This window comes from Condylostylus longicornis, unplaced genomic scaffold, assembly GCF_029603195.1.
Source record: "Condylostylus longicornis isolate FDR11 unplaced genomic scaffold, ASM2960319v2 ptg000091l, whole genome shotgun sequence".
Taxonomy (NCBI): Eukaryota; Metazoa; Arthropoda; class Insecta; order Diptera; family Dolichopodidae; genus Condylostylus; species Condylostylus longicornis.
The window spans coordinates 1,186,169-1,210,524 of NW_026578059.1; the positions used below are offsets into that span (position 1 = coordinate 1,186,169).

The window sequence follows — 24,356 nt, forward strand, 5'->3', positions numbered from 1 at the left end:
ACAGTATTAGGCCAGTAAATGAATTTCTTTTTTCCTAGAAAAATATATTAAATTTTATTTGCACCATCGGCAGAATTCGATCCAAAAACGAAATTTGAAAAGTTTTGAACAAAACAGTTCCCGTCAATCTTTAACAAAGGCTTTTAGAATAGCCTCTTGTAAAGCTCTATAAAATCGTTGAAAATTGCATTGTTAACTGTGGCAGTTTTCTCATCGGAGAAATTTCAATGAAGATCTTTGTATATAAACTGTATAAGAAGAAGAATAAGAATTGTATAGGATCATATTATTGAAATTTCCGTCATGGATTTTTTTTTGTCACAAGTTGCATGTGGGCATTCAGTGTAGAGCAATATTGCACTTTTTGTAAATATATATGTATGTAAGATGGGATAATTTTAAATTTTTATATTTCGTTAATTTTGTGCCATTAAAATTACCAATATATTTTTCTAAATATAAAAATTATGTATTTGGAAATTGATATATGAAAAAAGAAGGAGATTAAACTGTATGAGAGAGGAGTAGACTTAGACCTAGAATTTTTGGTGATTTTCACTAACTAGAAATATTTTCATGAAAAGGAAGTGAAGGGTGGTTAAAGCGGGTGGACGGGTGGGCAATCACATAAACAAAAAATTATGTAAGAAAAAAACAAGAATAGAATAAAGAATATTGGCGAGTGAGAGATTTCTTATTTTTTTTAATTTTTATTTTTTTTTTTTTGTATTTTTGCGCTGCCCTCGAAGTATTGTTGTTGTTCTTAATAGTATTTGAAAAAAAAAAGCGAAGGGAAATGCGATATTTAAGTACTTTTTAATTTTTTTTTTTGTTTTTATTTTTTTCCTTTCGATAACAACAACAATAAGGACAACAACAAGAAGGACAAAAATAAACGAACAGCAATAATAACAACTATAAGAAAAGAGATGATAAATAATTTTTTTTTTAATGGTAAATATTAATAGGGGTAGGTAGCATTTTATATAAGTGAGTGAAACGGAAAAAAAAAATTAAACAGAGAAAATAGGGTTAGGACACACAATCATTAGAAAAAAGAAAAACGAAAAGAAAAAATAAGCAAAAAAAAATAATAATGTTCTGTCCCTTTTTTCTTATGGTTTTGTTTTTTTTTGCGAAAGATAAAAATGAATAGGGTAAAAAGTAATCAAATAGGAAAAATAAAAAAAAAAAATTACATTTGTTTTTACAATTTTCTGTTTTTTTTTTTTTTTTTTATATTTTATTTGGATTTCTCAGCGTCCTCTCTCTTTTTATTACACTAGAAAAGAGAGAGGGGTGCTGGCTGGTTTTTGAATATTAAAGCTAGAGAATCTTACAAAACAGAAATTAAGCAAACAAAAAACTAAAACCGTTTCTTATTAGAAAAGCAAAAAAAAAAAAAGGAAAATAAAAAAAATAATTAAAATTTTTAAATTTTTTCTCGTTCTGTTTGTATATAAGTGTGTAATTTTGTGTTTTGTTTTTAGATGTGATGGGCAGTGTGAAAACAAGAATTTTTTTTCTTTAATAAATTTTTATTTTGTTACTTAATTTTTTTTTTATATCAATAGGAATATTTATTCCCTTTGTATTGAATTAACGAAATGTGTAAAAAGAGTGAGAAAAAACGCAGTATAATTTTTCAAAATATTGAATCCTGCGATTTCAAATAATTGAAGAAATGAGAGAGAACAAAAAATGCTTTTTGTGAAACCGTCCTTTTTCATTTCTTCTATTTTATTTTAATTAACAACTAACTGATCCCACACAGTTTTCTTTTCGGCACTATAATGCGGCCATATATCTAATTTTGAACTTTTTGTTTTCCTACTTATACTTCGCGGCGAGTCGAATTTCTTTTAATGTTCCGAGTTCTATTCCAAATCTATTTAAATTTTTTTTGAAATGAAATTCGTAATTTTGAGTTTAAGAATTGTTTCTGTTCAACTCGTCAAGTGTAATTTTTAAAAGTACATACCTATGTATAATGAGAAAAATATACATACATATGAACATATGTACTTTAAAATAATTTTATTCTAATTTACCGTTCATAATAATTTTTCTCTGTATATTCTTCTGTTTGTGCACCTTATGAGCTTGCGTTTTTTTTTTCTTTTTTAAAGAACTCAAAATTTTCATTTTTCTAATTTTATCCTTTCTGTTCTTTTTTTTTTTTTGTTCCTTTCTGTTCTATATAATACGATAATGTTTGTATTGTATGTATATATATGGAAAGAGAGAATGTACATAAAAGAAGAGAGAATAAGAATAAGAAAATTAAAAAAAAGGATATAAGGAATGAAAAAAAAAGAAACAATAAGAAAATATTCAGAGTGTAGGGTTTTGAGAATAACAAAACTAAAAAGAAAAAAAAAAAATGAGCAGAAAACGAATATAAAATAAAAGACAAGATATTTTCGCCGTTATTCTCTATTTTCAACCATATTTCAAAAATGACATTCATTGTATATTCTCTCAAATTTAAGCCAATTAAATGAATAAGAATCTTTGACTGAATAATATGAGAAATGTTATTTTTTTTGTTTTTGTTTTAAATTAGTTTTCGGATTTAGTGTTCACGCCATCACAGTCGAGTCTCTGTTTGGATTACATTCATACATAATCAAAATTTTGAATGAGAGAGCTCATATATCTATGTATTTACAAATTTATATATGTACCAATTAAAGATTTCTACACAAATATTTTGCATTTTACATTTTATTTTTTTTTTTTTAATACGTCTTTTGGCCGTTCGCTATAAAGATGAAACATTGGTTTGTTTGAACATTTTGAATAGAGAAGGTAACCAAGTAATATGTATTTTTTATTAAAAAATTAATCCTCTCCTCTATCTTGTTCCTTAAAGTCGTTCTTTATTTTTCATATTTTCTCTGTTTCTTTCTCTCTCTGGCGCGCATTCTGTTACGATTTTACGAATGAACTTTGAATTTAGAAAATAGCTGTTTACTGTTTGAATTTTAATGTTTTGTGTGTGTGTGTATATATTTGTGTTAGCTTTTCGCAGTCAGGTATACATACATATATATATATATATATATATAAATTTTTCTGTTATTTTTTCTTTCTCTTATTATTTGCTACTATCTCTTATAGTCCTTTTTTTTCCTAATATGTAATTTTACATTAGCCTTTTATTTTTTTTTTCAGCTTATTTCAAGAAAAAAGAAAAAGAATAATTTGTGTGCTTGTATTGCTTTTCTTTTTAATTTTTTTTTTATTTCACTAGGAAGACGTTCTGTGTTTTTTTTTCTGTTGCTTACTTTTTTTTATTTACAATTTTCATAAATAATTTAAAAAAAAAAACAGAATAAAAACAGAAAAAATTTATTAAATAGGTAAAAAATATTAGAGAGAGAGAACGAACAGAGAAAAGAGAGAAGAAAAAAAATAAACCATCGTAAGAAGAAGAATAGAACAAGAAGAAGAAGACGATGAAAAAAAAAATCAAATAAATTTTTTTTTTTTTGATTGTGAAATTTTTTTGATATGCTGCTCTACTGTGTAGTTTTTTGAGTATTTTGAGAAAAGGAGAAACAAAAAAAAAAAAAAAACAAAAGCAGAACACTTTTTTTTTAATTGTGTGTTTGTGTGTGTTTGCTCTTGTGTTCATATCCTTTCTTTCTTTTTCTTATTTTTACGATTTTTTAAATGTTTTTTTTTTTTAACTATTAGAAATTTTGTGCTTGGCTGTTGCCCGTTTACTTTTTTTTTTTTTAAATATATTAGGTATGTAAGAAATTTTTTTTTTCTTATCATTAATTTTTTTTTCTTTGCTTTTTTTCTCTCTTTTTATTGTTGTTTTGTTGATCATTATAACATTTTTATTTTATATTTCTTTTGAAAAAAAAAAAAACGGAAAAAAGAATAAGGCAAAAGAGACTGTTATGTTTTCAAAAATAAAAAAAAAAAAAAAAAAAGGGTAGAAAAAAAAATTAAAAATTTGAAAATAGGGTGAGTTTCTACTGCTTATATTCAGTTAGTAAGAGAAAGAAGAAAAAAAAAAGAGAAATAAAGAGAGAAAAGGGTGAGAGAAACACTCGTTCTTTTTCTTTGGCTGAAATTTGAATTAGAATAAAGAGAAAGAGGTGGACGACGTCAGATTGTTGAAATAAGATAAATGAGAGGGGGGAAGGAGAGGTTTGGGGAATGTAAAGGAAATAGCAATTTACAAAAAAAAAAGGAATTGTATTTTTTTTTTTTCTAAATAAGAACAAATTTTTTTTTTCGTTCTTACGTTCTTTGCGATTTCTTAAAAGGGTTTTTTTTTATTCTGTTTTTTTCTTTCTCCCTTTTTTTTGTTTTGTTTTTTTTTATATTTTATATTTTATAATTATTGTGTGGAAATAACAGTGTTATAATTGTTTAGTCCAAAAGTTGACTTCTTCACGGTCAAATCGTGTTTGAATTTTTTTTTACAAATTATTATTTAAAAATTTTTTTAAGATGGAAATTTAAAAATTCGTGTTGTGTGGTGTTTATTTTTAGATTTGTATCCGTTATGTTGTTTTCTACATAATAATTATAACGGGTAAAAAGCGGTATTTAATTATTTTGACCCTTTAAACGAGGGATTAATACAAAAGAAAAAAATATTATGAAAATTTTATTTTATTATAAAAAATTTTCGAATATAAATAAAAAATAAGTGTAAAATTTAAATTATTTAGAAAAAGAAATAAAAGAAGATTAAGAATAGAAATAAAGAATTAAAGAGAAATTAAAATTGAAATATAAAATAAATTTTGAGAAATAATCTTATCTAATAAAAATATTTAAAAAAATATTTGTGAAAAATGGAAAAAAAAATAAGTAGTTTATTGTGTGTGTGATTTGGTGAGAAAATATTTAAAAAATAATAAAATAAAAATCATCTAGGTATATGATTATGATTTTTTAACCCACACCATCCCTCTCGTCTTGTTTTTTATTTCGAAATATTTAAAGAATGTTTTTATAATTAGTTTCAAAGAAATTTAATTTTCTAATTTTGTCAATGCTGCTATTATAAATTTTTTTTTAATAATCTTATTTTAAATAAAGTTTTTTTTTTTTGGGAAAATTTTACAAAATAGCTCTAGCTCTAGGCTACTTACAAATTATTATTTTATTATAAAAATTTCTGTAAAATTCAAAAATCCGGAAATTTTTGTCTCTATATAATATAATTAGTATAATAGACCTTAACTAACTGCTTACACGAACCTTCTACCATTTTCCTTTCTTTCCTTCCTTATGATTCAATTGATGATTTTGATTCAATTTGGTAGGCAAATCTTGCTATATAGGCTACTAGATTTTGTGCGTCGTCCAAAATGATAATTTGGTGTTTTTTTTTTATTTGGCTATTTCGTTGTAATTATGGTGTGTATTTTATATGATGAGAATTAATGCTATGGCCTATATATAAGGAATTCATCTGATTTTTTAAAAGAATTTAGAAATTTTATTTAGAGTATACTTTACTTACTTATTGGATATTAATTGAGATTTTTTTTTTTTTTAGAAATTTTAACAAAAATGTAGTGAAAAATATTTTTTTAAATTTATAGTAGTATTTTATATATATATATATATGGTTTTTATATAAATACATAAACGAAATGAGATGCATAGATAGTATTTTAAGATAGTTTGGATGTTTTATTCCGAAAGTGCGATCCCTAACTAAGTTAATTAATTAATCAAATATTATGCTATTCGCATGGTGGTTTATAAATATAGTACAATCAAAAACTGTTATATTATAGTTATTTGTTTTTATTTTATTGAATATTTATTTTCCTATCTGACAATATAAATTGTATGTATTTTTGAATTTCAAGTATTGGACATCATTATCATATTGTGTTTCGGAAATAAAATTAAAGAGTTTTAAAATTCTAAAATTTGTGGTGAATTTTCAAAATTATTGTAGAATGTGGAATTTGAAAAAATTTTGTTGGCAGAAAAGGGAATTTCGAATTATATGAGAAAACAAATCAAAGAGATTATTTGTTATATTTGCGTTAATTTAATTTACCAATCCTGTAAACTTACACAAAATAAAATTACAATTTCCCTGATATACTTAATATTCATTATTATTTAATGTGTGTGGGATAGCGGCGATGGTAGTATAAGAGCTTTTTACCGATATTATATTGGAATCGTCATTGCTCCTTAAAACTGACCGGTTAATTTTGTCATAAAATGAAACTATACGTATAATGGAATACGTGTCGATTTATATACTTAGAAACATTAATAAATATGAGTGTTTTAAAGTTAAAAATTTAAAATTTTAAAAATGAAATTAAAATTATGAAATATTTAATAATAATTATTAATAGTATATTGAAATATACATATTTAAATATACTTGCTAATACAATTGATCCGACTAGATTCAAATTATTTAAATAATGAGGAGGTTAATTTCGGTAATATTGAATACAATATGCGTAGTAATTACTGTAAAATTAATTGAGCCTATTCTGTATAAAGAAATCATTATAGTTATTTAATTAGCAATTATAACGTAATATATAGTAAGTTCTTCTTGAATCCCACCAGGTTTTTGAACGTGTTATGTTAAGTCCAAAAAAAAAATTGCAATTCTCGTTGGTTTTCCTTTTTTATTAGTGAAAAAAAAAACAATACCAACGAGAATTGCAAAAAATCATCATCCATTTGCAATAATTTAAACATTTAATTGATAATTTTAAAATATTTAACGAAATGGTTGGTCGGTAGCTAATTAAACCGTTACTCTCATGAAATTGTTAGTGCAAAATGCAAATTAGGCCAATCTGTTTGCTCGTTCACCTCCACCCCTCCACAATTAACCACTTTAATCATGCAAAAAGTTTGGTTTTCGTTATTAAAAATCTAAGTTTAATTTATATAATTAATAAATTGTTTAAAATTTAAGTTAATTGTGTTGTACATGAAAAAAAAGGCGGGTATAAACAAAAAGTTTTCTAAAATTAAAATGTTTTTTTTTTAGAAGTTCAAAGAATTTTTTAATTTTACTTTTATATTTTACTTGACTATATTTAAAGTGATTTAAAAATATAGAAAATGATTCAATCAGAGTCTAGATATTGTGTTAATTTAGGTAGAGATGGGGATTATAACAGTTCCTATTGCTCGGTTTAAGTATTGGCTAGAAGTCTCGGTTACCTGCGGCAAAAAAAAAAGAATGATTTTTTGCCAGAAGAATTGAAAGCATATAAAAGATAAAATTTTGAATTTTTTTTTCATAAATTTTATTACGAGTAAAGTTCTTAAAAACTGGGTTTTTAACATTGAAAATAAAATTTTCAAAAAAAAAAAAGAAATGAGCAACCTTGTGCCTTGTATAACTACTTCATTTTGTTTCATATTTCCAATGATATATTAGGAAAATCATATGCATATCAGACACCATAAAGAAAGCTAGAAAATTAAATAAACATTTCCCGGTTAAGCGTTGAATTTTAATACTTTGATGAGCGTCATCATAAGGGTTATTATGGAATTTTTAATGGTAACTTATGGTAAAATACGGTTAACAGTGAGTACTCTTTTTTTTACAATTTACTCAATATTATGAAGAGATCGATTTGTTTATCGTAATCGTAAATAAGTTGTTTTTAAAGTGCAATGGGAAATTTTGAGAAATCCAAGATTTAAATGATTTTTCGATGTCAAATTTTGGGAATTAATTAATAAGTAAATTTTTTTTTCAACGCAATCCAATTTATGAATAACTGGTAATGATCGGTAAATGTTTTCGTTTTTTTTTTCTTTATATTTTTTAAGCCCTTTTTGTGTTCTTGTATAATAGTTTCAATAAAAAACAGAAATTCTTTGAAAATAATTTTTCCTATACAGAGAATTTTATTATAAAAATTTTTGTATATATACGATTTTTTTTTTTAAAATTGTTTGTGTATTTTTTTTCAATTTTATTTCAAAAATTTATCTTACAAATTTTTTGGAACTTTTCTTTTTCATTTTGTATTTGCATAATATTGAAAATGTGGTTGCGAATTTTATTTGTTATCTATAGAAAAGAATTTTTTGACTTGGAAAAGATTTAAAAATGGTAATGCACAAAAATGCAAAATTTTACTTGAAAACCGTCTATATATCTATATTTCTTTATAATTACTTATAGTTAATCTTTCAAAATTCATTGTAGATTTGTACAATTTGTAAGATAAGAACTCGCAACACGATTGTGTATAAGGATTTATTTTATTCATTTCCTCTCTATTGGTCCTCCGCGGTTAATGGTCAATTTAATATATATATATATATACCAAAAATTCGATTAAAATAAAAAAAAATCTCTTATTATACACATAAAGGTATAAAAAATTCTATGTTTTGGATGACCAACCGCGCGAATCTTGTATGTATATAGAAAATTTTAAATATATAATATAATCAAACAATCCAAATGTACTATGTATGTACCTAAAAAGAAAAAAGGACTATGTATGTATATAACAAAGTACATATACTTATAAAAAAATAATTTTATTATATTAAACTAACTTTTAGCTCTAACTTAAAAACTAAGAAAGAAAGAAGAAATAGAAAATAAGAAAAACACACCGAAATTCTTAACTAACCAATCCAACTAACCAACCAACCAAACAAGCGCCATTCTCGGTTTTATTTATTTTTATATAATAATTTTTTTTTTCATTTCTCATTTTTTTTTTACTGTTTTAGTATCAGAGTTCGTTTAAAAAAAAAATAATTGAAAAAAAAAAAAATATATTAAAGTTGAAAAGGAAAAAAAAAATTCCTACATAATCTAAAAGAGTGTATACATACATACATACTTCTTATATAATTTAATAGATTTATACGTATAAGAATATGTATATATAACGGTAATATTATAACGGGCATTCTATCTACCTACATATCTACTCCATCTACCTATATCTACCTAGATACTTACAACAATTCTTATTTCACGTTGTTCAAATTCAAAGAAAAATTCTCCTAAAAATTTTTAATGAGAAATTCTTATGTACATATGTGTGTGTGTTTGTATTTGTGTGCCTCTGTTTTAATTTCATTTGATGACGTTCTTTTTTTTTTTTTAGATTTTTTATTGTGTTTTTTTCCTTTAATCGCTCTTTTTTCTTTCATTCTTTCTATAATTATGGAGAACCTCTCTAAATATTTTTTTTTTTATATTAACGAAAAAATAAAATTCTCATCGAGTCGAGTACATACATTTCTTAATGGTCGTCGTCGACCGTGGTCGTTTGTTGTTATCGTTATTGTCGTCCTCGTCGTCGTTGTGTTGTCGATATCATCATCATCATCATCATCATCATCATCATTATCGTCGTATTTTTCTTACATTTTTTTTCTGTAGTCCTCCTAAGTCCACTCTACTTGGAAAAGAAAAAAAATAAAAAAATTTTTACATTTAAAAAAAAATAAATTTTGTAAAAAAAAAAAATGTGATTTTTTTTGTTTTTTTTTTTGTGTACAACTTAAGTTTTCTCTAAAGTTTCTCGCACATTTTTTTTTCTCTCTTTTTTTATTTTTATTTTTACCTTAGATTGTATAAGAAGTAGAAAAAACGAAAAAGAATAAAAAAAAGTACCGTTAGAAATTTTTCTATTTTAATTTTTTTTTTCCTTTTCTTTTCTTTAATTTTACATATATTGAGAAAAGGAAGAAGAATAAGAAGACAAAATAAATGTAAAAGAAAAAAAGGACGAAAAAATTGAAAAAACAAAAAAAAATGAAAAAATTGAAAAAGAAATGGTGGTGGCGGCGATGGTGGTGTTAGTAGTGGTAGCTTTGTTTTGGCAGATAATAATTTGGGTAGGAGAGGGCGGTGGTGGTGGGAGTGGGCTAATAATGAGTATGGTGGGATTTTGATAATAATAAATAAAAAATGTGAACGATAGCGGTCGGTCGGTCGGGTGGTCATGGTGAATGATGATGATGGTGAATTTAGATTTTGGTGAATTGGTCTTTTTATTTACTACTTCATAATAATAGTGTGGTGAGAATAGTAGTATGGTGAAATGTGGTGGTGTTAGGTTTTTTTATTTCTTCAAAAAGAATTGTAAAAAACAAAAAAAAAAAAATAAAAAAATATTTCTTTTTTTAATTTATTTAGAAGGGTTTTTTTTTTCTTATTGTTCAAAAAAAAAAAAAATTATTTGTTTATTTTTTTTTTTTTTTTTGTTTTTCTCTTCACGAACGAGTTTAAATTTGAAGAAATTTTCTAATTTTAACCCAGAAGTGTCCAGATCATAGAAAAGAGCCAATCAAAAAAACAAAAAAAAAAAAATTTTTTTTTTAATAAAATCAAAGATTGTTAAAAAAAATTAAAAAAGTAAAAAAAAGAAGAAAAAAACAATATTTAACGGGACTTTATTTGTTTGTTTTTATTTTTAAGTTTTGATTTAGGACGAACGTGTATTTTTCTTGAATTTCAAAACTTAAATTTAAAAATTTAATTAAAAAAAAAATATTTCGTATAAAGAAGCCAACAAACTTAAAAGTGATTTATGTGTGTGTGTGTGTGGATTTGCTTTAATTATGATTCCGTATTGTTAAAAAAAAAATTTTTAACAATGTTATAAGCATTCCAAATGATTGTCGCAAAATGTTGTTATTGCTTGTTGCAAAACGGGAGAGAATAGCATATCGTATATGAAACCCAAAAAATACTGTGAATGATTTTTGTAAATTTTCAATATGCTGCATTGATTAATATTTAAATTTGACATTATATAGCGCTAATTTTTGACTTCTGCCTTAATGTTGATGTAAAAATTTCATTTAGTAATAGACTAAAATTTTTAAGGAGAATGATTGTTTTAAATGCCATTATAATGTTATCAATACTTCAATTTAAAAATGAAATATCAACATATAAAAAAAATCACAAAATTTGTATTCCAAAATGTAATAATGTGCAGTGTCATTCTTTACGTCATTCAGTGCCCGTAACACAATTACGGAGTGTTATCTATCTCTTTTTTTTTCAATTATTTCCCAATTGTATTTCATTTTAGTTTTTTTGTTAATTAATAAATTTGTTACAAAAATAATTGTTTTAATTGTTTGTCGTGAATATTAAATTTAAATATTAAAATAAATTATTATAGTGTTAATTAATTATGATAATTAGTGTTAATAATTATTATAATTGTATATGGCAACTCTAATTTTTATAATTTTATAATTTTGTAATATTCAATTATGTATAGTTTACCTCTTTTGATACAGTATTTTGATTTATAGTCCAGTTTTTAATATATGAGTTCAATAAATGATAAGAGCAGACTTGTTTTTCAATTTATGAAATAGTAAAATCCTAAAAAGAGAAAAGAAAAAAAAAAAATAAATAATAATTTTGTGATTCTTGTAATATAGTATATACAGATAGAGTGTTGTATACTCATATGGTACATTTACGTACCATATAGGTACACAACATGATAAATACATACGATATGCATGTATTTATATGGTGTGTTTTTTTGAGAATTGCGTGTGTGATATTCAGATAACCTAAAATTTCCAACCATTCCTCCTCCTTCACCATTAATCCCTGTTTTATGTATATATACACTTATATAAAAAAGTAATAATAATTAAAATAACATGTGCTTTTAAGATCTCTTTCTCCTTCTTCTATAACTTGATTTCATAAAATTTTCAATATTATTGAGTATAAAAAAAATTTTTTGAAATTTTCGCGGGAAATTTTTATGAATTTAAAAAGAAGAAGAATTTACGATAGTATAATAATTCCCGGGGGGAGGATCTGGTGATTTAGTGGGCAGAGTGGGGGAGGATGAACTCCATTATCCAAAATCAAAATAATTATCATCTATATAACTAAATATATTAATCTCTTTTAGGAAAATTCATGAAATCTGATAAGACTATTATTATTAGAACCATTATATTTTGTTAAAAACTTTTTCTATAATTATGCCAATTTTATATTTTATAAGCTTAAATTGCATTAAATATAATCAATTTGAATATAGGTTTTGCATACTACAATGTGAGTTAAGAATACAGTTTTGACAATTAAAATTCTTAATAATTTTTAATCGCCATCCCTCCCCCTCCCCCGCTTTTGTTCTATTAAATAGTTCTGTGAGATTAACAATCCCCTTTTTCCTTTCCTCTCCTATTTATCAATCTATCTCGCTTTCTCAGTAGAATTTCATATTACTTTTTTTTTTTTGTTTTAATTCCAAAGAGATTTCAATTTTGCAGTTCATATAATATCGATATTAAAATAAATTTATATACAAAATAAAAAAAAAAAAAAACAAAAAAAAAAATTGTGTTTAATGAAAAAAAGGAAAACAAAAAAAAAAATTTCATTTTAATAAATAAAATTTTCTTTTTTATCCGGAATATGAAAGTAATAAATAAAATTATTAATAAAAAGGAGAAAATTTTCCGGATAATTGGGTAAGAGAAAATTATGCTTAAAAAAATATAAATATATTAAACCCATAAACACACACACACACACAATAATAATGAATTTATATACAAGTATATATATATTTTGTTGTACTATATATACAAAATTTATAATAAATATAGTAGTTTTGTACTACTAGAGGGTCTGGTGATAAGAAGAGATTAATTTATTTTAGATATTCCAAAGCTGCTATAATTCTTCCTTAAAAAGAATCCTCTTTACTTATCAATTTAATTCTTCCTTAAAAAGAATCCTCTTTACTTATCAATAATTTAATATTGAAGTTTTGAAATAAAAAGTATAATTGTCTAGAAAAGAGAGAAATTACAGTTTTTTTTTTCTAGAAATTATTGTTGAAGGGCATTGAATCCTCCCATATTTGACAAATAGTTCCATAACAAAAATTTTACCCATTTTTGGTGCCCTAAACAGTGAAATATGTTAAGGCTGCTATTGAATCACCCTCTAAATATGATGCCGAAATATTAATAGAAAGAATAATGGAATTAATGGGGTCAGATTGGATAAAATTCGCGCGAAAATTATGGATAAAAGATTTAGAATTTATAACACTCTCTTTCTTATTATAAAAAAACCCCCTATATAACATTAAATTCTTGTTGTTCTCCTAAAATCTACTTTTAATATTTGATTCTTGTAATTTATATATATATATATAATAATTTAGAAAATCTCTTATTTGTATGAAACGTTACTGATTTACCACATATTCTTATTGCAGTTTAAACCAGGCCTGTCAAACACACGCCACCTCTTGATCCTGCGACGCGTTACGATTTTTGAAAATTATGAAATTTAATTCTTATAATTTTGTTACAAATATTGATTTAGATCAGTAAGGAAATGTTGAAACCAAGAGTGAGGGTTATGTGAAGGTTTGTTTCAAGTATTATAACCTTATGCAAATAAATAAACGTTATGCATATGCGAAAAATACTCAGTTTCGAGAAGTGGAACTGTTTTATAAATCAAATACTGAACTAATTAATTTTCTTATATTTGTAAACAGTAGACCATTTAATTAAATTCGAAATTTTCCGAATATTCTCGAATTAGAATAAATTATTAAAAACTGAATTTGAAAGAAGATTTCCAAATTTTAATGAGTTAAACCTATTTATTTTTCCATTTTCTGCTGATATTGAAAAACTTGATAAAAATTAACAATTGAAATCGAAATGATGTGCGATTCTATATTAAAACAAAAATTTAGAAAAGTGGAAATTACTAAATTTTTTTTATTTATTTACCTATAAGTCAAATAAGAGTGTTTTTGCCATGTTTGGAAGCACATATTTTTGTGAACAATTGTTTTCAATATTAAAAAGTAATAAAGCTGCTGACAGATCATGATTAAGAGATTAACATGTTCAATTAATATCAAAAATTGCAACTGCCATCTAAATTCAATCAAATTTTGAAGATTTAGTTTTAGATTTAAAAAAAAATTATTTTATACTTTTTTGTATGACTGTAATTATTTTTTATATCACTTTTTGAGTTTTTTTTATTGTGCAGCCCGATGTGCAGATACCCTAAAATGGTCCGTGATGATAAATGAGTTTAACATGCCTGCTTTAAACCATTTAATTTCATATATAATTAATGTTGCTCTAGGTAACATTAGATGCCCTCTGTTTATTATAATATTGATATTGTTTTACCCAAATTGATTGATCTATTAAATTTGGTAATTTAATTTTGGACATATTAAAATAGTCTGCAAAATTATTTGTATAATTCGAAAATTTGATTTTTTCGAATAGACCAACGACCTCACTTCTAAATTGCATAGTTACAGTAGCTTTTAAACTTAATATTAAATTACTCGTATAAATGTAAAATATGAGTTTGAAATGTATAAATGCCGATGTTTTTGATTTAATTAGTAATTTTTTTGAATTTGTTTTGAAAACCACCGAACGTACACAAAAAATGCTTTAATTTTAGTTGTTTTTAGTTTTGGGCTTTTTTATTTTTATTAATAATTTTCAACATATTTTTTTTCAAATTAATTCAAATTAATTCAAATTTCTTTAATAATCCGAAATACAAAAAATTACAAAAAAAAAACACCAAATAAAAAAATTAAATTAAAAATTAAAAAAAATTATTTTTTATAGTTGAAATTTTCAAGTTTTCAAATACATATACTTATATCTAACAAACAAACAAACACACACTTATATTAAATTGTTAAACGAAATGTAAAATAAATGTTATTAAAAAAAATTTATATGAAAACATATAAGAATAAAAAAATGCAACAATAGAACAAACACAATATACAAAAATAAATATTTTGGTAAAATTGGTAAAAAAAAATTATAGAAGAAGACACGTAAAAACAAAAATACCAAAATCCAAAAACAAAATATGACACTTGATTGCGATGAAGAAAATGTAATTATACAATTTTTATTATTATTTATTTATTAAAATATAAAATACCATATATAATTTCTTTGAGTGTATATTTACCACATGTAAAAATCTTTGAGTGTGAATATTAATCATAAATAATTTAACAAATAAGTAGTAATTATGAAAGTTCGTTTAGAGCAGAGGTTCCCAAACTTATTTCTCTCGTAGACTCCATGTCGTGTTTTTTAAATTTTTGATAGACCCTCTGCTAATTTCTTTGATAGATTTAAATTTCTAATAGTAGCAAGGTACATCTATGATGTGAAGAAAGTTAAATAAATTCATATTTTTTTTTAGACCCCTGGCAGGTCTTCATAGACCCCTGGTGGTATATATAGACCAATTTGGATATCACTGGTTTAGAGATTGTGAGATTTCGGTAATATTTCTGTTGAACTTCCTCCCCCGGAATTAATTTGAAGAGGCGCTTGTCTTTTATTTTTGGTGCGTTCATTAAATAGATTTGTTCTAATTCATAAAATACCTTTGATTAGTAATTTATACTTACATTTATTTGTTGATTACAAAAATGTGTATTCTATGTTATCTGGTTGATTGATCGGGGAGTTTTCAGCTAATTCAATCTTAGATTGACCATAGTAGGATTTAGTTATTATTTCATAACATTTTTAATCTTTTAACTTACAAGGTGAAATATTTTTTTAACATATTCATCGAGATAAGTAATTACAACATCTCTCTTTCAATTTAAAAGAGAGTAAAATAAATATTTTATGAATAATAACAAAATTAACAATGAGTACGATTGAGCATAAAACAGTGTGAAATTACAGATAATATGAAAATGTGAGAGAGCCAATATAAGAGAGTTATTACAATAGAAGAAGTACGAAAATTTTTTTAGCACCTTGTTAGTAAAAGTTCATGATTATAATAAGAATCGTTATGAATACATTTAAGAATAAATCGAAAAATAATTATTATGATCGCGATTTGCCGCGGAAATGAAATTTTTTTAACTTTACACGAAGCGAATCATATAGAATTTTTTTATTAAGAAATTATGTTTGATAAAAATTTGTGATTAATATTTTGGGTTTCGATTCCTTAATATTTTAAATCCAGATTTTCTTGACGGTCTTCTTTGTTGCTTTCTTCTTGTTATACTTATATGATGCTTCCAATTTTTCTGTGACTATTCAATTATACAATGACAATTTCCCGGCCATTTTATTAAATAACTTTTAAGGGCAATCAAAATTAATTGTATATAAAAACTATATACCAACAGAATTATTATAAAAATTATTGAATAATTATTAAATATAAAAATTAAAATTATTAAATCTTCTTATACAAAGAATACATTTGTTCAATTATATTTATATTTTTATTTAAATAATTTAAAAATAATAATAGAAAAAAAAAAGTCAATAAATTGTACAAGTAAATTTGTTTTGAACACTACAAGAATTTTTACAATTAAAAAGTATTTTAGTATTTGTACAAATTTTGATTTGAAAATAAAAATTTATATAAAATTAATAAAATTTTTAAAATTAAAATTAAATTTAAATATATTAAATAAAACGATATATGTATATTTTTTTTATTTCTATTTTTTTCCATATATTTTATCTTGCAACCTATGGCATTAAAAATGAATTGTTGCATTCTTGTGACCCAACCAACCAATAAAACCATAAATCATCAAAATCAACATCAACGAAACATCATTATTATATATAACACCATCTTTGGATATTTTAAATTAGCTACAGCTATCACGATCAAGTAGTGCAGCGGCAATAAGTGAACGGACTTTAGAAGAATGTTGGTCAACCCTGCAACGTGTGAGTTGGCATCTCTTCCGTTGTGTATAGTACTCTTCCACAGCAAAACAAAAAAAAAAAATTAGAAAACAAAACCTAAACAAAATTGAAAAAAAAAAAAAAACGAAAAGACGGGGGGTGGGGAGGTACCTGACCATAATGTTTTGGGCAAAAGCCAGACACAAACAACGAACTCTTCTTTAATTCTTTCTGATTTCGCTTCCCCCGTCCCCGTTCCAGCAACCCAATCCTCCTTTTTTTATATTCAGTAATTTAAGGCGAATATTTCGTATTGCATTATTCCCATCATACTCATATAACCTTATATAAAAATCAAAACTCTTCATCCCTATCATGAATTCGGTTCATGATAGGTACCCTGAAATTTCTGACCCGGAAATTTCATGATTATTGCGAATTCATCACCCTGAAATTTCTGGATTATTGCGAATTTTATATTGTCAATTTCGAGTACCTAAAATACTCCGATCCGAATATTAATAAAAGAGTAAATCATAAATTATACACGTTTGCATATAGTAAAAATAAATGTCAATGTTGTTTATTCAAAAATAGCAACAAATAAAATATATAAATAAACATTTGATAGTAAAAATAAAAATGCTGAATTTGGCAGTCCGAAAAAATAGTTTTTCCATTCCTGATTCATAATTTCTATAATCGAATGGGATTTTTGATCATTCAAAATTCTAAACGTCATACGTAAGGTTTGTAGAAGTAGAATAAGGCTGGCCTATTTATTTCTGCAAAGCAAAATTGAAATGAAATTTTCAAGGTCATTTTTAGGTCATGAAAACAAAATATAGACGATTTATAATGCTACCTACGGTTTTAGAAATGTCATCAATTTTTTTTTTTTTTGTTAACTTTAATTTAAAATTTGATTTTTGTTTTTGTTTAATTTTGTTATAATTTATTTTTTTTTTTTATTTTGCAGTGTTATCACGAATTTTTATTTTGGTTTTGTTTTTCTTTTTGTATGATTTGTGTGAAACAAAAAACCTAGCTTGTGTTTTTGGGCAATGCAAAACAAATCAATTCAAAAATTTTCCACTACTAGGAAAGCGAAAATTCAGAATGATTACGATTGGTTCAAATTGGACATTCTATCGAGTATGTCGTATGAAAGATGACGTCTTTATGGCAAAATTTCTCCGAATTTATTTCGAGATTTCTAGAATCAATACAAAAAAAAGTTGAATATTTTTTTTTTGTATTTGAAAATCAAAAATGGAGAGAAAATTTAATTTCAATAACAAACAAATTTTGTCTTAATGGGAGTGTTCTCTGGACTGGACTCATTACAACTGCAACGGAATATTAAACTGTAATTATTTATTTTATTTTTATTTTTATATTTTGTTTTCTATTTAAATATTTATTTATTTATTTTTTGATGACATAGATAGTGTTAAATATTGACCAACTTGTTCTGAATATCCAAAAATTTTTTATATACGAAATTCAAGAATCGTGCTGGGAGAAAAAATTAATTCCACCTCTCTTATGCCTACATATTAAATTTTTTTCTGAATAAAATTAAGAAATTACCATATGATTAAGCTATCAAAATTGGAGTAGACTATAAATAGCTGGAATTGATTATAACGTAATGCATACTTGTCACGATCTTCTGTTATACGAATCTATCTTCAGATAGGTTTAAGTTTTTGTCTTCGGGAAACGATTATGATTTTATACGTGTCTATTCTTCTGCACATTTTGGCGGAGCTGTTCTAAAATTTTTAATTTTCTAAATAATATGTTTGCTTATATTTTATTATACTACTATTATATAATAACACGAATTACCTTTTCCACCATTACCACTGTATATTTAAAATAAAAAAAAAAAAGTTATAATAATTATAACACATAAAAAAAATGCACCAATACTATAATAAAATTTATATAGTCACCATTTCATATTCACTATAGTCACTATCCTCAGAACAACCAATAAATAAAACTAAACCCTTATAATATAGCTGACTGCTGTATTTGTAATTTAAATATTACACTTTCTTATATAAGAGTTTTAAAACACAAGAGAACCAAAGAGAATAAAAATAATGGAAAAAAAAACTACATTCTAAATTAATTTTTTTCAATTTCTCTTATTTTTTTCTCTCCCTAAATAAATTCGGGGGCACATTCAATATAGACAGCAGGAATATTTTTTTTTTTATTTGTTCGTTTTCCTTTGACTGAAGAAGAAGCATCCGATTGGATGACGTAACAACAGCAAAAACTACCCCTTATGTACCAAAATGAAAAAAAAAATGAGGAGGGAAAAACATAATATTTTTTTTTATTAAATTTTTTGTTTTTTATTTCAATTCACTCTTCTACCAAAAAAGAAAAGGACAAATATAAAATATGAATCGGTTTGTAGTCGCGTTAAAAATTTAGTTCTGCATTTTAACTGTAGTTTTTTTTTCTTTAATTATTGCTAATGTGTTTATGTTCTCATTGAATGACCAATTTGAATTTCTGAACTCTCTAGACTTGTTGGAACTTCATTCAATGACCAATTTGAATTTCTGAACTCTCTAGACTTGTTGGAACTTCATTCAATGACCAATTTGAATTTCTTAACTCTCTAGACTTGTTGGAACTTCATTGAATGACCAATTTGAATTTTTTAACTCTCTAGACTTGTTGGAACTTGATTCAATGAACAATTTGAATTTCTTAACTCTCTAGACTTGTTGGAACTTGATTCAATGACCAATTTGAATTTCTTAACTCTCTAGACTTGTTGGAACTTCATTGAATGACCAATTTGAATTTCTTAACTCTCTAGACTTGTTGGAACTTCATTGAATGAACAATTTGAATTTCTTAACTCTCTAGACTTGTTGGAACTCCATTCAATGAACAATTTGAATTTCTTAACTCTCTAGACTTGTTGGAACTTGATTCAATGAACAATTTCAATTTCTTAACTCTCTAGACTTGTTGGAACTCCATTCAATGAACAATTTGAATTTCTTAACTCTCTAGACTTGTTGTAACTTCATTGAATGACCAATTTAAATTTCTTAACTCTCTAGACTTGTTGGAACTTGATTCAATGAACAATTTCAATTTCTTAACTCTCTAGACTTGTTGGAACTCCATTCAATGAACAATTTGAATTTCTTAACTCTCTAGACTTGTTGTAACTTCATTGAATGACCAATTTAAATTTCTTAACTCTCTGGACTGTATATGGACTTGATGTTGTATTAAACAATTATAAATGCTAGTTATTGAGTTCAGTATAATATTACTTATATTTATTGCACATTTATTTACTCTCAAGACATATACATTCAAACGTCAGTTTTATAATATTCAAGTTCAACACTTCTTATTCGATTATATTAGTAAATATATATTGATAAAATTTCTCTAATTTATTCAACACCATAATAAGTTTTATGATGCAACATTAAAAAAAATGTGCAAGATAAAAACGAAACACAATCATAATTTTTAACACGACCTCCCAAATCCAAGGTATAATATGGCTCTACTCTTATATATTGCTATTTGTGTAATAAAAAACGAACATCCGTGTAGTCTAATATACTAATAAAAATATACTGTCTGCATATACTCTTAAGGAAATTATAATATTTTGTTAGTTAAAAGTGGACGCAGCGGCATATGTTCCCTAACTATGATTTTTCAACAATTTATATAATTGTGCCCCTCTCTTCTACACTACTACATTAACGTCGTCCTACTATTTTGAATTAATTTTCCCAATTTCCTGAAAGATTAATATTCTGTATATATATAGCTGTTTGAAATTAAAATTAAAATTAATTAATTAAGTTTTTTTTTTTTTATTAAGTACTTGTATAGTTAAAGAAAAACAAATCCTCTTATTTTTTTTTCTTTTTTTTTTTTATATGTATGTGTTTGATGGGGAAAAAAAATTTTTTATAGTTATTTATGCACAAAAGCGCTATGCAACAAATACAACAAATACCAAGAGTTAATTTAAGTAGTTCCGGTGGTTTATCTGGTTCAACTGGAAGCGGTGAAATTAAACCACATCAATGTCAACAATGTTTAAAAAGTTTTTCAAGTAATCATCAATTAGTTCAACATATAAGAGTACATACTGGTGAAAAACCATATAAATGTACATATTGTGATAGAAGATTCAAGCAATTATCTCATGTTCAACAACATACAAGATTACATACAGGTGAGTTTTTATATTTTTTATATTTGTATATATACATAAATTTATATAACAACTATAAATACGATAAAAATTTTCTAAAATACTAAAAAATTTATTTTATTATAAATAGATTGAGAATTTTGAAATTTATAATATATACAGGGTGATTTAGCAAATCGTTAGAGGAGCCAAATATGATCGGGTGAATACAGTGGTAAATAAACAAAAATTTTTGTTCGGAACATAGTGCGCATCGGAAACGTACGAGATACAAGAATTTTAAGAAAATTTGGCGATTTTTTGGAATTTTAAGAAAATTTAACTGGAAACTTAAAAAAGCAGTTTTTGAACGGCCTATCAGAGGGCTTAAACTGCCTATCAGAGAAAAGCGTGCATTATTTAGTTTTTACATGAGTCTACCCGAAAATGGCTCTTAACTTATTGCTGAATCATCCTGTATATAATATAATAGAATTTTTCTGAAATTTTAAAATTTTCATTTTTTGAATTTTCGATATTTTTAATAATATGAAAGAGTTCAGGTATTTAAAAATTGTTTCCACTATAATGGAATAGGATTTCAAATGAAAAATTATTAATGAATTCTATTGCATTTTTTTTTTTTTTTTTTGGGCAAGTTTTTAATAAAATATCAATAAAATTTACTTATCGTTAATAAATTAAATTTCAATTTTTTTTCCTTTATTTATTTTGGTTTAACTTATATAAACTAATCGAATAAATTAAAAAAAAAAAAGTCCCCGGTGAATGCTCATCATAAGGTGAAATTACATAAATAATTGATTGCTGAATTAAATATGGAAAGGAGTTAAAAAAGGATTAGAGTAATCTAATAAAAAAAAAAAACCAGAGATATTTTCCAAAGACTAGCAGTGGTGCGCGGCACCAACCAAACCGTTTTATTTAAGCGACAATTAAAAATTCAAAAGAAAAATAAACAACAAAAAAAAAATCCAAGAAAACTCATAAATTTTCATTTTTAGGGTCACATATTTCAACTCCTCGTATAATTTTCATCAGAAAATGAAAAGAAAAAAAAAATTATCAAAATATTTTTCCTCTTAATTTCTTTACTGCGCTCGTTAGCAGAACATTTTCTTTTTTTTTTTTTTTAATCATTATTATTTCGTTCTATTATCACCATAATAGAATAGATTGTGTGTAGTCCTTATAAAATATATAACACTTATACAATATTATATATATATATATATATATACAATATTCTATTAAAAAACGTTTTCAAATTAAAAACGTTTAAAATTTGTACTTAGAGTTATCCAATTTTTTTTTTCTATATCCTTGCATTTTGTTCATGCTATCCTATATATAAAAATCATCTTAATCACAAAACCATTACTATTACTATTATTAAAATACGAAGTAGGAAAAGAAAGAAAAAACCAAGACGTGCCAAATGCATAAAGTGTTACCACCTTAAATAAATATTGGTCAACAATTGAAGAGGTAAGTGGACAAAGGGATTAACTAACATTTTGACGAAAATTGAGCTTTTCGGATATAACATCAATTAATTTCATATATTTTCAATTGTGATTACTCTTATAGTTAGAAATTTAATCGAAGATGAGATTGACAGCGAACATAGGAGATAAGTAACAAAAAAAAATTAATAGTTTTATAATTTGTTAATGAAAAAAATGTGTCACAATGCAAATCTAAGTTAACCCCTTTGTCCACTTACCTCTTCAATTGAGAAAACACTTCAATTATTTGAAATATTCAAATTAAATACATACAATCTTCTAAACTTAATCAATATTTTTCATGAGGTGAGGACGTGAAATATAAAATAATTCTCTATAATTAATGAGAAATTTTCGTATTGATAATGACTTAAGAATTAGATTTATGAAAATGTATATAAAATGTACATATATCTGAAACCAGTATATGCAAATTGCATTATTATGTAGTAAGCATAACCATGTAGTGACCAAAAACTTATTTTACTTTTACTTTTATTGCACAGGATGATAATAATTTGAGATTTCTTGAAGTTATCATACGTATGAACTTCCGTGAAGATCATCAATTTGAATGCAATTTAAAATGTGCTCGTTTACACACATGCATACACACTAGAATCACGTAAAACTTATTAAAGCAATATTAAAGAAAAATTTCAAAAATTTAAGAAATATTTCCTTGAGATGTCATCGCATTTGACAAGTTTTTTTTTTATGGGGTTTGCCTTTAATTTGGTATTCATTTTTTAATGGTTTTTGCCTTGATTAGTCTCGTCTGCTTACATTGCAAGCATTTTAAGATTATATATTCCATTCTGCAATATTTATATATTTGATTTTAACAATATTTTATAATTTTCTGGGGCGCAGTGTACTCTACAACAAATGCCGTTTCTTTTAAGTCTCTAGAAATTCAAATAAACTAAAACACATGACAAACGACAACACTCTTTAAAATAATGTAGGCGTATATGTGTACATATATATATAAGTAGCTAGTAGGTATACAGATTAATTAACTTGCTATTTTGCTGCCGTGAATCTGTTCTAAAAAAATTTGCTTTTAATTTTATTTTATTTTTTTTTCTTTTCATTGAATATCTCTTCTGTTAATGAACGAACGCAGGACTCTAAGAGTATAAAAAGTTATTTGTATTGTAAGTGATGATAGCGCGTACTATAGTATTATACAATGTTTGTATGTGTGTATGTCTGTTGTAACATAAAAGAAGAAAAAAAAAGAGAAATTCCTTATGTTTTTTTTTTTTTAAATTAGTTGCATTTTTATTAAATTAAAAGATTTAATGTTGAATTTTTTGGTTTCATTTTAAAAAGGACTCGGTAATTTTTAACATTCCAAATTGATTTCTCTTTTTTTTTTTTTTTTTGTTTTCTCTCACGTTATATAGAAAACTTTTTATGTAAATTGTTCAATATGTACGTATCTAGTCGTTTTTTTAGAGTAAGTGGTGTTTTAATAAAAAAAAAATGCTATTTTAATTAAAATGAGCACATAGTATGTATTCGAGATTTCGCCGAGATTTTAACACATTCCAAATCTGTATAATGATCAAAAAAAATATTTAATTCAATCTATTTAACCAGATATTTGACAAATTTAAATTTAGAATTAAACCCATTTAAGATTTCTTGACCAGATTTTCTTGGCCTCTTTTTTTATTTTGTTTCCAACTATTTTTTTTATACGTGCCCTGCCTTGCTTTGTCTGCCTATCTATCACCCTTATGTTATTTTGCATATTAATCCCGGTTTATTTTTAATTCGAACTTTTTCTATTCAAATATATCGTAAATGCATATTAGATATGACCTTTTTGTAACGGTGTTGTACTACGTCAATCATATTTTTTTTTTTCGGTTATATCGTTTTGATAAATCACTCGACTATAT

The 24,356-nt window shown here is 24.7% G+C and overlaps 1 protein-coding gene across 1 annotated transcript in view; it reads left to right on the plus strand.

Moving 5' to 3' along the window:
- Positions 1–24,356, plus strand: part of LOC129613798 (WD repeat-containing protein DDB_G0292056) — a gene marked incomplete at its 5' end in the record, with an annotated part of 56,269 nt that overhangs the window by 19,097 nt on the left and 12,816 nt on the right. The window contains 2 exons of the mRNA XM_055528047.1: positions 16,675–16,752; positions 20,692–20,956. Of these exons, the coding sequence (XP_055384022.1) occupies positions 16,675–16,752; positions 20,692–20,956 (343 nt within the window). The remainder of the gene's footprint in view (positions 1–16,674; positions 16,753–20,691; positions 20,957–24,356) is intronic.